Consider the following 16,521-nt stretch of genomic DNA (forward strand, 5'->3'; position numbering starts at 1 on the left):
ATTAATTCTGTCTCCCTTCCTCCTTTTCTTTCCTTCTCAAACCTATCCACCCAATACATGTAGTTATAACAAGCCACGAGAGTAAAGACAAAGACCCACCCAGAGGAAAAGTGTTTTTACCATACATCAAGAGAACCACTGACGGTATAGGAAAGCTGATGAAGAAACACAACTATCTACAGACTCACTAAGAAAATCCAACAAATGCTATGTTCAGCAAAAAACAAGAGGGATCCTTTCACCTCTGCAGGAGTCTACGATATACCGTGTAGCTGTGGACAAGTCTACACGGGGACCACCAAACGCAGCATTGCCCAAACACAAATCAAGGAACATGAAAGGCACTGCAGGCTAATTCGACCAGAGAAGTCAGCCATAGCAGAGCACCTGAGGAACCAACCTGGACACAGCATATTATTTGAGAACACAGAAATGCTCTAACAATCACCATGTCAGACTACACAGAGAAGCCATTGAAATCCATAAGCATTTGGACAATTTCAACAAAAAGGAGAAAACCATGAAAATGAACAAAATCTTGCTACCAGTATTTTAAAAACCCCTAAAATCAGGACAGTAAATAAAGAGCAACACTCAAAAAGCAGGGGAATTCCAGACAAGAATCAATCAGGCAAACAATGCACAAGTATCTATAATGACATAGAACAAAAATGTATGTATGTATATCTTATAAGACTCTCAAGAAAGTAATATAAATCTGGATTTTATGCTCTCTATTAGAATAAATTGTCTGAGACTTTATAGCATTTAACAAGAATGTTGTCAGCACATTATAAATAAATGTAGGTTATCATGTCAACATGGAGAAATAAACAACAGACTAAAGATAATAAAGTCCATCCTTTCCTGGAGTCGGATTTCAGTGAAGGAATTCAAAAGTCTCTATCTTTATCTTCAAAAGAATTCTTCTTTTGGCAACACAGTCTCAAGGAATTCTTCTTAGGCAACAAAGTCTTTCTTAGGCAACAAAATCTCTACAAGGTCTCCCGGTATGTTATCCTTGTTTCGAATAATTATCTTCTTCAGGGTGTAGTCTGTTATCATATTATACTTAGTGCACTAAATAAGGAGTAGAAATAACATACACAATAGATACATGAAACTCCCAAAATAACATTGCTAGAGAAACATTTTATAATGACAGTAAAGAAACACGCTACTCTACTTACATTCTCTTCAGTAGTACAGGCTCTGTTCCAGTAGGGGTTCTATAACGAGCAATGAGTCATAACTTGGCTGCCTCTTAAATAGAACTACATCTCACAAGAAACAAGTGTATTCAATTTTGTCATTTAGTCCTTGAGGAACCAATGTTCGTAGTTTAAAGATCCAAAAAGATTCCCTTTGCAGAAGGAGTTTTTTTACATCTGTATTTGGTCTGGGTAATATTTTTTCCAAAGCACAAAATTTAAAGCTATGTTGTGTATGTGCTTTTTCATTAAAATGTACATATAGTGAAGAGTCAGTGGACCCATTCCTTATGCGTGAACGATGTTCATTTATCCTAGTTTTAAGGGGTCTAGTGGTTATTCCAACATATAGTAGTTTACAGGGGCATTCTAATAGGTAAACTACATTATCAGTGGAACATGTTGTCAAATGTTGTAATGTGACATTAATGTTGAGTGTTGGATGAGAGTATATTTTACTCTTAAGTGATTGCTGACAACAGTTACAGTGTCCACAGCTAGTGTGACCCCTAGTGGTAAGTTTATGGGATGTAGTAGGAGAGTTATATTCAGAATGGATCATGAGGTCCCTTAAATTTCTGGATCTTTTGTGGGCAATTATAGGTTTGTCTTTGCATCCAGGAATGTCCTGTAGTAAATGTCAGTGCTTTGAAATAATCGTAGTGATTTTGGATGAATATTGTGTCAATGTCAAAGGCCATATTATGCGGTTATTATGTTTTCTAGGGCGTTCCTGTAGGTGAGACTGTGTTGCCAAAAGAAGAATTCTTTTGAAGATAAAGATAGAGACTTTTGAATTCCTTCACTGAAATGCGACTCCAGGAAAGGATGGACTTTATTATCTTTAGTCTGTTGTTTATTTCTCCATGTTGACATGATAACCTACATTTATTTATAATGTGCTGACAACATTCTTGTTAAATGCTATAAAGTCTCAGAAAATTTATTCTAATAGAGAGCATAAAATCCTGATTTATATTACTTTCTTGAGAGTCTTATAAGATATACATACATACATTTTTGTTCTAAGAATCAATCAGGCCCAGCTAACACCTCCCAACAAAGGATTCCCCCAGGCAGCAACCAGCCAAGCTTTGAAACTGCAAAGTCACTAAATGTTAATCAAGATGGGCAATTGCAACATTCACACTTGCTTCAAGCAGACAAAGGTTCTTTTTACCACCCGGGACATTCCACAGATATATAAACCACATTTGCCTAGTTTCCAACAGACCCCTCAACCTCTGAGGATGCCTGCTATGGATGTGGGCAAAATGTCAGTAGAAAATGCTTCTGGAACACGGTCATACAGCCCAGAAAACTCACAGCAACCCAGTGATTCCGGCCATGAAAGCCTTCGACAACAAATACTTTCGCAGAAATGTTACAAGACAATAACGTTCATTTGTTCTCCTGCAAGTCTTTTATTTAAACTGGAGTGACAGGTGGAATCCAAGTATCTGTCTTTAATCTCTATCTGTCAATAGTTAAAAGGAAGGTGTAAATAAATATATTGATTTTCAAAGGTATTTTACTAGTAAAAACTTTGACAGAGACATTAAAATAAGTAACATTTTAAGGAGACGCGTTTTATTTGAAAAAGGAAAAAGATCTGGTCAAGAATTAGGTAAGCTACACATAAAGCACTGCTCTAAATGTGAAAGACAGAAGTACCGAGCCACACACAGTACCCCCCTGAGGCTCAATTCATCCAGCCTTGGATTAATGAGACTACAGCTAAACTTTGCAGAAATGATGCACTAAAATCCCCCTCGTATCCTTGAGGACATGGGGCACAGATGGCTTGTTAGGGAACACAGGGAAAATGCAATCACTATAATAAACAATGTCCAGGCTGTTATCTTTCAATCTTCACATATTGTCTAACAACAAACTAGCAACGCAGAGACATAACTAAGGCTGAAAAACACGCCACAATTAGATGGACTCTAAAAACAAAGGTCCTACATCACTTTTGCGGAGTTTAAAGTTTCACATGTGCCCTTTTGGGTCCTTTCTACCAGATCCAGCTTATTTCAAGCCCCAGGTAAACTGCTATGTTTATTAGTAGGGAGAAAAAAATAAAAGGAAGACAATTCAGTCAATTAAGATGCACCTAGTGTGGTTTTTAAGAGTGAAGGTTAGGAAAGGTGTGCTCATGAATTCAGTGTGCCTTTCTCGTGCGTTTCCCAGAGACCAATTATCTCATTGTTGGAAATGCCTCACCTTTCCATCCCCTCTCTTCCCCATCAATAAGCAGAAGAATCCAACACTAGCTGAAAAGCGCTGGGATGGGAGGACTATTGGATGGTGCACAAATGATATAGAATAGTTCCCTGTCCAAGAAGCTACATGGTTGTTGATGTGTTTGTTCAAGTTGTTCCTGACTTATGGCAGCCCTACAGCAAACAGATATACTCATATGTAAATCATACTTATGTGCACATATGTCAGCAACAGGATTTCAGGCATCGAGTCTTCTCCATCTGCAAGAAAATTCCAGAGCTCTCCAAACAAGGGACACAGGATTAAAGATGTATTCCTATCCCCCTTGTTGTTGAAATGCTACAGAGCATTTCACAGCCAAATATCATATCACAGCCAAATATTATTGGTTGCATTTCTGTGATATCACAGAAATGTGATATCATTGAAGTTATTAAGATGATTAAAAAGTCAGTACAAATGACTAATAGGAGGATGAATGCTCTTAGAATTAATGGAGAAAGTAAAGATTACATAACTTTAAAGTAGACAATGAAGACATTGGAAAGGTTTAAGATTTTCTATACCTTGGCTCAATCATTAATCAGAATGGAGACAGCAGTTAAGAAAGCAAAAAAAGGACGAGGGCAGAAGGGCAGCTATGAAGGAGCAGAAAAGATCCTGAAGTGTCACTCAATATGAAATACAGGATCATTCAAGCCATCAAATTCCTATTTCAATGGTATGGATGTGAAAACTGGACAGGGATGAAGAATTAAACTCTTTTGAAATGTAGTGCTGGAGAAAAATTATACAGATACCATGGGCCACTAAAAAGACAAATAAATGGGTCCTAAAACAAATCCAGCCTAGAAGTCAGGTGGCTGTCCTGTTTTGCTTGATATGACTCACTAGAAAATATGAGAAAATTGGAAGGCTGTTGGAAAAGAGGAACAGCATATTCCAGGTGGATAGACTCAATCAAGGAAGCCCCAGCCCTAAGTCTGCAAGACTTGAGCAACACTGGTGAAAAAAAGGAGACTTGGAGGTCTCTAATTCATAGGATTACTGTAAGTTGAAGGCAACAGCTCATAACTAGCTATTATCTGCAAGCGAGAATTTAACAGGGTATTGTGCATATAGCTCCTGTCTTCCTTGAAACAGTACTAAGCCACTGACCATTGCTATCTACCACTGATATCAGTCATTATTTGAATCCCCCCTCCCCTTATTAGACAGTAATGCTGATTTGGAAATTTCCTCTGGAGTGGCCTTACCATGTTAGCATGGAAAAAATAATAGGAGTATATTACATTTTCAGATTAAGAATTAAATACAGCTCCCACCTACATTCATATGCAACCTGAGGCCATGAAAAGCTAATATTTGTGCATGCTTGCATGATCCTGCATGTTTGACTTTGGTCACAATGGAAATATGAGCATCCAGTTTATTCTAGTTTATTCCACTTTGAAAGAGGCACAATCTGGATTGCTGTTGTACTTCCTATGGATCTCCTGGTTATGTGCTGTTATGCTCTATTGTTAATTACTTGTAACTATTAAATCATGGCTTGCCAGTACACAAGCACTAAATTAACAACAGGCCCATGCCTCAAAGGAGTTACAATCTAGGGCAGAAAAGGATGAACGACGGGAGGGAGAGAGGTTAACTGTACACATTATGGATACAGTGAATTAGTAAAGCTAAGCAGAGTTAATAGGAACAAAGGAGAGGCTTAATGGGAAAAGAAAGACAGTTTCCAAGGCAACTTTCTCCAACCCACCACCCCACCACCCCCAAATGTATTCAAATACAACTCCCTTCATTTGCCAGGGAAGTGTAGATCAACACATCTTGAGGGCACCAGGTTAGGAGAGACTATGTTGAAGAGAAGCTAAATATTGAAAAGGATTGAAATAAGGAGCAAAAAATTCTAGGATAAATAAACTGAGAAGGAAAATTGTTTTGTTTTTTTTTAAAGTTCTGTAAGTATCCAAATATTCCATTAATTCTTTCTTATTCTGCTAACATCACTCACTCCTTAAGCTATACCTTTGGTCCATTATTTGATTTACTGGCCCACAATGTTTCCATTGTCCACAGAAATGAAATAGAAGGCAATTCCAGATTCAAAGTTTGACAAAAAGCAAGCAAAGTAATTACAGACAATTTGCACAGCATAACAAGCCAACACCAAGAAAAACTAGTAGTCAGAAGCCTTCAAAAACCAAAGTGAGCAAATCAATCAAATAATGGAGTCAAGAATGTAAGAATGGATTCCTCCAGGACAATCTAAACTTTCTAAGAACCTGCATGGTAAAGATCCTTTGGGGAAGCACTGCTTGTTTTTCTGCTGTGGAACTTGGAGGTAGAGGAGAGGACCACCTGCTCTGTTTAACACCAGGGGCCCTTCCACACTACACAATTATAGCACTATGATTCCACTTTAACTGCCATGGCTTCATTCCATGAAAACCTGTGTGAAAGGCTATTTGTGCCTAGGTAGATATGCATTGATCTAGAATGGCTTGCTGAGAGTTACACAATGGGCAGGCCTCACAGAACAGGGGCCAGGGACTTCTAATCTTCAAGAACTACTACTCACATCATCAGTGACTAGGCTGTCTGGGTATGATGGGAACTAGTGTTCCAACAACACTTGGCCTTCCCCAGTCCTGGCTTGCAGAAACAAGGCTAACTGAGACAAGGGAACAGGCAACATGATGGTAAGAGGGATCTGGATTGACACAGATCCCTCTGGGAAGATGCAAAGCCATTTTTGCCTACACTTTCTCGATCCTTCGTGGTCATAAAAATGTTCTTTCTTTTGTACCAGTGAAAGCAGTGGGTAGAAAAACAGACTCTTTTATCCATAGGCAAGTATCCCTTCCACAAACCAGAAAAGGTCTAGGAGTGGAGACATAAAGGTAGATTGAAGGTAAGGCAAATCTCATTCTACACCTGTAAAAACTTGTTTTACAAGTGCTTCTTTAAACATTTAAATGGTCCCCATCTGCTAGCACTTGTAAAGCAATACAAAATGTATTTCTAAACACTAATCTGTAACTTTCCACAAGTAAAACAAAGGAGGGTGCAAACTGGTTGTGGCGCCACAAAGCTAAAATAGCCTCTTAGTGTTGAGCTGTAGAGTACTTTGCCCAGCAACCTTGCATTTCCAAACAGGCAAGAGGCTTACATTAAAATCCATTGCTAGGTTAAGAAGCAGCACAGTTAATTTATCATATTTATGCTTGGATGCTTCTTAGCCAGCGGATAAGTTACAGTTGACAAAGCAGAAGCTGGACATCCTTCAACTCTTCCTTTCTCTCATGCATATGTGTGCACAAAATAGTACTGTTAGTCACTCTTTTTGCCATCAGAGACATCAGCACAGTCATTTAGCTTTCTACTGACTATTTAAAATCGTGGTTCCCAAACTCAGTTGCCTTTGGATTTAACTTTCCAAAATCTCCAGCCAGCTTGAACGATAGTCAATGATCTATAACGTAAGAGGACCCAAGAGTGAGAACCATTAACAAAGTCTCTGATAAAGAAACTCCTTTTTGTAAAGTATTTTTTATGCTGGCCCAGACTTCTGATTCCTATGCATCATTTGACCAGTTTTTTCTGCCTTTTACGCTATATCAATATTAAGAGGGGGGTGAAGGTATTCAAAAGAAGGTGTTGGGTTGCAGAAGCATGTCTGTAGCAAACGGTGCAATAAGGCTTGAGTTGGAAAAGAATGGGATTCTGTTCTAATGGATCCTACTGTATTTATTTATTTATTTATTAACAGTATTTCTATTCTGCCCTTCTCAACCAGAAGGGGACTCAGGGCGGATCACAGAACACATAAATGGCAAACATTCAATGCCAATTGTACAATAACAAGACAGACAACAGATAAAGGTATATATATATAGGCTTTTTCCTATCTTTTGGCATCTTTTGAGGCTGTGCTCAGTTCTGGCTACAGGGGTGCTGTTGCTCCATCTCTTTGCCAAAGAGCTTTTGTTGTTTATAAACATTCCTCATTTTTCTGATCTAAATGCCATGCCTAAAATACCTCCCCGCTTAATGAGGTTCCTATTTTTCTCCTCACATTGCTGTTTTGGATCTGGTATTGTAGCTGTGCCTGCCTGCATACAACAGGCAATGTAAACAGCACTTGCTTCCAAGATTCCAAACTGAGCATGTGTGCAGATTACAAAGAGAAAGGGGGGAAGAAGATAATCTGCTCAACCAACTATCCACAGCATAACAATGGCCATCAAAATGGAAATCATATGATAGGTGGAGTTGAAACCGGGAGGGGGGGTATTCCTTGAATGCATCCTAACAGTGCATCTAGGTTTCAAGTGGTCTTTAGAAGGCTCAAAATGTTCTGTTCACTTATGTCAGGCTGATCTGAGCTGTTTTCTCCCATTTCACATGGTTGGTTTAGAACTGAGTTTTCTGAAACATGTTGAACTGCGATTTATTTATTTATTTATTTAGGTGTAGGAAACTATCCCTGTTCTTTCTGGCCCCAATAGCAAATCTGTGATTAAAGAAGCAACTTCCTGGGATACTTCTACTTTGCTGAAATATACCTGTAAATGCTGCTGTTGGTTTCACAGCTTTGGTAGCAGAAATGATTGGGAAACACAAGATTTGAAGTGACAGTATTCCAAACAATGTTCCGGCATTTTTCTTTAAATCCTGTGATTCTTTTGGGTTGGTTAACTTTCAGACAACAGATGAAAAATACAATAAAAGTTTACCAGTATCACACATCAGTTTCACTGTGAACAACGGAACCAAGGGTATCCATAGACCTTCAAGACAAAAACCAGACTCTGCTTTGGAGAGTGTGCCATAGAAGAAATCACCATTGCTGAAGAACAGTTACTGAGAATAGATTCCTTTGCTGATCTCATCTTATACATTTCTGTCACTTTGGATCCCTTCATGAAAGAAAGTGTTGATCTCTTACATACAGGAAAACAACACACAGAAACACAGAAACAGAAGGGGGAAACGGCAGGCAGTTGAGTGGCAAGAGATGATGCTAAGCTAGGTTTACTAATCAGAGCAGACAAATTTTCTTCCTCAACAGTTTGATGGAATGTTGGCCAATTATTATGAGGCAAAAGCTAGCACAGAACAATGGGTGGAAGCATCAGGAAGAAGGGAATACAAAAATACTTATATTTTATGGAAGTATAAGATACATGTACAGAACCTTTTGGGTATATCAAATCACAGAGCCAAGTTCAACCCCTGCTCAATGCAGGGTCTCCAGTTGGAATACCCACAGCAGGTAGTTGTCCATTTTTTTAAAGACACCAGCGAAAGACATCTTGCCATTTCTCTAGGCAATTGGTTCCATTGCCAACTGCTCTCCCTATAAAGAAGTCCTTGCTAATGTTTAATCAAACCTGACTCTTTTGTAACTTAAAACCTTTAAATCTAGTTCTATTCTTCCACCTGAATATTAGGATGAACTTCCTCACTGTGAGAGCTGTTCAGCAGTGGAACTCTGTCCCAGAGTGTTGTAGAGGTTCCTTCTTTGGAATCTTTTAAACAGAGGCTGGATGGTCATCTGTCAGGGGTGTTTTGAATGCGATTTTCCTGCTTCTTGAGAGGGAATTGGACTGCATAGAATCAGAGTTGGTCTCTTCCAACTCTGATTCTATGATTCTTCAAAGCATCACCAAACAAACTTGCACCCTCTTTTTGTAGCTACCCTTGAGGTATTTAAGTGTTATCATGCCACCCTTTAGTATTATTTTCACCAAGCTTAACATGCCCACCTCCTTCTACCTCTCCACATGTGTTTTGTTCACAGACTCTTTATTGTTCTCATTGCTCTTTTCTGAGGTCACTCAACTTTGTCTTTATTCTTCTTAAAATGAGATACCAGAACCAAACTCAGTAACTCAGTTGAGACTTGGCCAATTGAGAATATAGTGAGATTATTATTTTCCTCAACTTGGAGACTATGCTTCTATTAATGAAGACTAAGACAACATTTGTATTCTTTGTTGCAGTATCACACTGCTGGCTAGTGTTAATCAAAAACAACCCAAGGTCCTTTAGACATGTAGTATCAGTAAGTGTCTCCCACCCTATACATGTGCACTTGGTTTTTGTGGACTAAATGTTGAATTTTATATTTCTCATTTGAAGACAGAACATTTATTGATTCGTCTTATCCACCTGGCACATGGTTCTCCCTCCGAGAAATGAATCTCCTACTACTAGCACCTTTTTTCTTTCTGCATTTGGAGATTAGGCTGACTCCTTCCCTGGCATAAAGGGCTTCTTGCTGGTGGTGTCTTGTTTGCACCTCTTCACTGCTGTTATCCTCAGGAAGAGGTTGGAACAGAATCTCTTTGTGCATGTTCTGCTCCTGATGGTGCCTGTCCTTCAAAATGCTCACTCTATATTACAGCCATCATTGTTTTCATTGGCAGTTTTTTTTACTTTCATTCTGTAGGATCACTTGCCTATCTTTTCTATCCAGAAAGTCCTCATGTTCTCTGATGTGTTGAAGATTCTTAATACTTATCTGCAGTGTGCTGACCTTCTCTTCCAAGAGAACCACCAGTTGACACTTGCAGTCCCAGAAGTTGTCTGGCAAGAAGACAAACACTGCAGAGAAAATGGTTGTTCTTCCTCCATCTTTGCAGGTTTCAGACTATAATAGCTCTTGGTAGCATGACTGCATATGCCACAAGGTGCATGAAACTGACCCTCATAGATTGAGCTCCAAAGGCTGAGACAGCGCTAGCTCTGTCCCAAGCAGCAGCTCCACTCCCTTAAACCATGTGCTCAGGGAGAGCCCATGGCCAAAATTAAACAAAAGCCTTTCCTACAAGCTTCAAAGACACAGTAAAAAACCAAGGATGGTCTCCAAACACAGCTCACCTTCTGCTCTCTTCTCAGAGCTGTGCTTGTATTTGCACAGCTGTGTTTCCCTTCTCTGCACAGCACCAAAATTACACACACACACACACACCAGGGGGCACATTTCAGAAGATGCAAAATATCTCTTGGCTTTCCATTCCTTAGCTCAGATCAGATGCCTTTACCCCAGAACAAAAATAGAAGGCATTAAAAAAAAGACATCAGGGAACTTTAATTATTGTAATGAACCACACTTCCTGTTTATTTGTGCCACCTGGAGATTTTTTATTTTCACTACTCCAAAGAAATAGCATTTTGGAAGCCTAAACGTAAGACACTTACAAAATAAGCACCAACTACACCCCCTACTAAAATACCCCCCATATTGCAAGTCAGTCCAAGATTGCTTATTATCTTCAGCGACACTGGTTGGAATATAGCGAGAAACAGATTCCTACTCCTCTATTTGCAGCAAGAGCTCTGTTGGTACAAACCAAAGATCTACTCAGTCCAGCATTCTATAGTTTGTAGTGGTCCATAAGTGAGAGGTGGAGGCTGTGTTGTCAAACGTGGTCTTCAAAAGAAAGAGTGACCCAAGGACAGAGAAATGTTCACAGCAGAAAAGGGACTGCCACGTCCTACTCATTCCAGGAGTCACTCCTTCCTGGGAGAGGAGTAATCAGCATTTTTTTTTCCAAAAATGTAACTGAGGAAGCATAATCAGTTTTCGAGAGCCAAGATGGATTAATTCAGGACATATAGACTCTATTAATTTTTCTGAAAGCCACTCTAAATGGAACAATGAAAACAAGCTGGCAATGTTAGTCATCTTTTCAAAGATAAGCAGGATCTAACTGCCTTAAATTAAAAGAAGCACACAAGGTTACTGGCTATGGAAGCTTGAGGCTGCTTTTGTGAGTGAATATTATCTTGGCCCTTGGGAAATGAAAGACTTTCCTTCAAACCATACTGAAAATGTAGAATGCATTTGACTATGTGTACCACTTTCTCATTTCTCATTGATTGCTCACAGGCACTTCAATAAAGTTTGGACTGCCCTTTTGTCTTCAATTTAAATGGTATCTGTGTAAAGAAAAATGTGGTTGTATATATCCATGATCTCTGTCACTTCTTCTTGATGCTGACTCCCAATAAATGTGACCTAAACCATCATATAATTAACCTTTTGTTTACTGGAAAGAGAAGCTAATTTCCTCAATTGTGTTGCCAATAGGAGAATCCATTATCACAGAGTGGGAGGGTTCACTCCAAGTTGTGGGTTCATGAAGAGTTTGGGTTAATGCTTAAAGAAAGACCAAGAGAATTATAGACTCACAGAGTTTGAAGAGACTTCATGGGCCATCTAATCCAACCACCTGCCATTCAGGAAAAGTAGAATCAAAGTGTCCCTGACAGATGGTCATCCAACCTATGTTTAAAACCCTCCAAAGAAGGAGATTCCACCACACTCTGAGGCAGAGAGCTCCATTGCTGAATGGTCAAGAAGTTCTTCCTATGATTTGAACCCATTACTCCGAGTCCTAGTTTCCCGGGCAGCAGAAAATAAGGCTGGTCCCTCTTCCTTATGACATCCTTTCAAATATTTAAATAAGGTTATCACATCTCCTCTCAACCTTTGCTTCTGCACACTAAACATACCCAGCTCTTTAAGCTGTTCCTCATAGGGCATGATCTCCAGACCTTTGATCATTTTAGTTGCTTTCCTTTTGACACCTTCCAGCTTGTTAATATCTCTCTTAAATTACTGGGCACAGTATTCCAAGCGAGGTCTGATCAAAGTGAGAGGCACTATGATTTCCTTTGATCTAGACCAGTGCTTCTCAACCTGTGGGTCCCCAGATGTTTGGGCCTTCATCTCCCAAAAATCCTAACAGCTGATAAACTGGCTAGGATTTCTGGGAGTTGTAGGCCAAAACACCTGGGGACCCACAGGTTGAGAACCACTGATCTAGATACTATACCTCTTTTGATGCAGCACAAAATACCATTGGATTTTTAGCACAAAGACAGCAAAACATGACTAACAGGCACGAACAAATGGTGGGCTTAATTACTCTTACAGAAGAACTCAAACACAACTTGTGAGTGAGGCATTCCTTAAGGATATATTTTTTATTAATAAACTAAGCGAACCTTCTGTGTTAGGAAAAATGGAAGACCCAGATATATAGTTGACACTTGAAAATCAATAAAGAAAAGGAAAGTATGTGTATGCTAGAGGATTGTATAAATGTTTAGGCACTGATTTTGTTTCCTTGTTTTGCTCTCACAATGCCTCAGCCATATTTGAGTCACAAACATTATATAATGATTGTATGATTTACTGTAAACAAATCAAAGCAATTGAATGAATGGAATGAATGCGTGCATAAACAAATTATTTTGAACATATAAAGCTGCCATGATTAATCAGATCTCTGGTCCCTCTCATCTCCATTTACAAGAGCTTGGCAAAGATAGTTTCTTAAAGTGCATCTCCCAGAATCTTCCATAACAACTCAGAGAGTCAAAAAACAAACAAAGCAAACATTTATCTGCTCTGCCAATCATCCTAGTAGAAGCTTCCCAAAGCCCCAGACAGAGGTCTTATGCAGCTCTGCTACTGAAATTCTTTTTGAACTGTAACATGCAAAACACATACTCTAAAATTGATAAAGCTGTACCCTTTGATCTCAGCCATTTTCTAGAATCAGAATTAAGCCTAAAGTAATAGTTTCTTAGGAAGAAAGCATAGTTTCTATAAGAATCATTATAATATAACCATACTTTGCATAGAAAACACCTGACTTTTACAAGCATATATGGCAAATACTGACAAGGCTGCAGGAAACTTGCCATATTGACTTTCCCTGCTAAGACTAGAATCCTTTACACATTTTCATTTGAATAAGTTATGTTGGAATTGCTGGGTATTTCTTCCCTGTAACTTGTATAGAATTGGCTGTAAAACTCCTTGCAGAGTGTTCACAGTTACATTTGAAACTGCTGCTATTTTATCTCAGACTTCCTAACAGGTCAGCTTTGAATCTCCCCTAGAATAAAAATGTGCTACATTCGGAACAGTTTTCTCAACACCTTCCCACAGTTTATGCCTCAAACAGTCATCTGATGAGTTTCAAAGCCTACAGGATTTTCTGTAGTGATGTTCACAGCAGACTGGGCTTTATATCCTATCTATCACCTGAGGCTTCTGCAGCTTTTGTCTTAAGTTTAATAAATTGGGATATTTAGCCCAACACAGACTTAAGCAATTCACAATATTTAATAGCATTACCTATAAGTCAACTAGATTTTGTTCAATTTTGTATTGGATAAGACATCAGTAGTATCCCATTTTCATAGCATTCACATAAAAACAAGCTATAAAGGAGGTGTAGATATGCTATTTTTATTTCCTTTCTTATGAACCCACGGTGCAAATTTACTGTAAAAATTCTGTTTCTTTGGAGCAGTGTTTCCCAACCTGCTGTCCGTGGACCACCAGTGGTCTGTGGCCTCACAATTACTACACCGTTGCAATGAAAGTGACTAGTCTCGCGAAACCCTCTTATAATGCTGAGGATTATTATATATGGTTTTCTGTGGGTGAGCAGATAGCGACTGCTGGATGGCATATGTCCTGTATCAGAAACTAGAGCTGATGTGGTCTATCTAATGCAGTTTTCTGAATCAGCGCCCAAATAATCAAATGAATCTAAAGTTGACCAAAAACTGATTCATGACCCTTTGGTACTAATGTTGGAGAGTGGTCCCTGGTGAAAGTGGTTCCTGGTGAGAGTCATCCCTGATCAAGTGGTCTCTAGTCAAAAAAGGTTGGGAACCACTGCTCTGGAGGGAAAGAATGGGCAGCAGCTCTATTGGGGGATCTCACTGGTGGCACACAGAGAGAATTTCTCCAGTAGGAAAGACTTGGAGGTGTGTGTATCCAGACAACTAATAGCTTTAAATATAAGATCGAGCATCTTGTTTAAAAAGGAGGATTTCATGCACACGGATCTATGATGTCTCTTAGAAAGGAATTCCTATGCACTGCTTCATCTCTTCAACATGCCTAGGAACAGAGAGATGGAGAAAAAGCCACCCCTGTGTTTATTGCAAGAAGTTGAATAGAAGTGGATAAGGAACAGCTCTGCCCTTTCTGCTTCTTGGGGTCATGTGCATCTTTAATCTTCTACAATCTCAGCAATCTGAAAGGAGGAAAGATTAAAAGCAGGGGCGCGCAATTGCCTTTCTAATAATTTTTGCCCTCACCGGTGCATAGAGCATTCTGGAAATGACATTCCCCTCCAGAATAGGCTGGAAGTTCATGGAGAGACCAACATTAAAATATATTGATACAAGTGGTTTTGCTGCATTTTGAATAGTGGAAATGGCAATATTTCTCCTCGATTGGTGACTGCTATCATGATCCCTCTTTAATATTCCCAGATGTGCATATCAGCATCAGGGTCCAGAGATGCTGAGAAGAAGGATAAGATCACCTGAAGATGTCTGACACTTTCTCCCAGCTGGGTAATAAAAATGGTTTCAGAATTTAAGAAGAGGCTGGTATTCGTTATAGGATCCCTTTCCCTATAAAGCCCTTAGGTCTCTAATTATTACACTATATAACAAAATTTGGAAAAAAAAATCTGTCCCTGGTTTGAAAGTGTTATTCCTGCTTAACTGTGTGGTACTTATTTTGAAAGTAGTTGTTAAACTCCAGAAACTTCATTTTTGTGGCTGCCACAAACTATGTTGAATTGCTTGAGACTCGGTGAAATATTCATTGAAAAACTATAGCAAAATGTGCTGCAGGATTGTCCCGCAAAAACAAGTTTTTTGCAGTTTAATAAACCTTTTCTATGTATTTATGATATAACCAATTAGGAAATGAAATTTATAACCCAGGAACATAGTGTTAGGAGTCTGATGCTAGGCTATGATCATGCACACCAGACAAAACTATTCACTGAAGGCATCAATACTGAACATTGCATAAGTGTATAGAGATCCCAGCACTCAAGCAATAGGATTGTCATAATTTCAGATGTGAAAGAAGGAACACAATAATCTATAACTATCTATTAGTGCTAGATCTTGTGCAATGAAAATAACAACAATAACAACACTGTATTTATATCCCACCCCATCTCTCCGAAGGGACTTGGGGCACCTCACAATAGAAAAAATACAATATACATAATAATAACCAACCAACCAAGACAAACAACATTCATCAACTGACAAATCACCCAAATATACATATATTATTCACTTGCTTTATTATTCCATCTTTCTCTCAAAACCAGGATTCAAGGCAACACAATAAAGATATAACTATAAAAGAAAGAGATAAAATCACAAACAAATTGCAATATTGAAATTCAATCAAATTAGAAGATTATAATTAATCAGAATTAAAAGCAGTTGAATATCAATCATAAGGCAAGTACAACACCCCTTCATCTGTAGCAATGAATTGCTAAATATCCGTCTTAATAAAACAGGTGTTGCATTTCAGGCTGTCAGGGCAGTGAACATCCATTCAAGATACCTCCCTTTGTATTTGCTACCAGCCTTCGTTATTTTGTGGTCAAGAAAGCCCCTTCTTCAATCACCGAGTTGTAAATTTCATATGGCATAAAAGCAGTCTGAAAGTAAGTGATTCAGGTCAGCCAAGCTAGCCTGGCATGATCCATGTATCTTCAAACCACAACCCCTATAGTCCTGATCCATGAGATATGCTGCCTGGGATTTATGGGAGTTGAAGCCCAACACTTCTGAATGCCTACTGAAGTTAAAGTGTGGGTGGTTCTTTTGCAAGCTCAAGCCAAGAACACACTAACTGGGAAATGCTTTCAGAAATTATGCAGCCCTGTTCAACACTCAACAAACTAAGTCCAACAGTGTCATGCGTGGAAGCGTTAATTGAAGATGAAGAGCAAAGGAGCAGATGGATGCCTCCTAGTTTGCTCATTCAAAAGAAATCACTCACCGGATTCTGTGCTGTTTCTGCAGAGTGACTAATGCTCCACCAATCTGATGTCCATTCCCAAGCATTTCCTACAATGTTGTACAAGCCGTAACTATTTGGAGGGAATGCTGTTACCTAAGGGCAGGGAAAGGTATAAAGGACAGGGTTAGTGCCCATGGATCAAATTGATTACAACCCAACATATTGATTAAAAGGGTTGCCCAATAACACTAT

At 39.0% G+C, this 16,521-nt stretch overlaps 1 protein-coding gene across 1 annotated transcript in view; it reads right to left on the minus strand.

Moving 5' to 3' along the window:
* The window catches only part of SUMF1 (sulfatase modifying factor 1), an 85,650-nt gene that overhangs the window by 17,325 nt on the left and 51,804 nt on the right, over positions 1 to 16,521 (minus strand). Inside the window, exon 7 of the mRNA XM_060766307.2 lies at positions 16,309 to 16,422. Within this exon, the coding sequence (XP_060622290.2) occupies positions 16,309 to 16,422 (114 nt within the window). The remainder of the gene's footprint in view (positions 1 to 16,308; positions 16,423 to 16,521) is intronic.

The sequence above is a fragment of the Anolis sagrei genome, chromosome 2 (assembly GCF_037176765.1).
Source record: "Anolis sagrei isolate rAnoSag1 chromosome 2, rAnoSag1.mat, whole genome shotgun sequence".
In the NCBI taxonomy this organism is placed as follows: Eukaryota; Metazoa; Chordata; class Lepidosauria; order Squamata; family Dactyloidae; genus Anolis; species Anolis sagrei.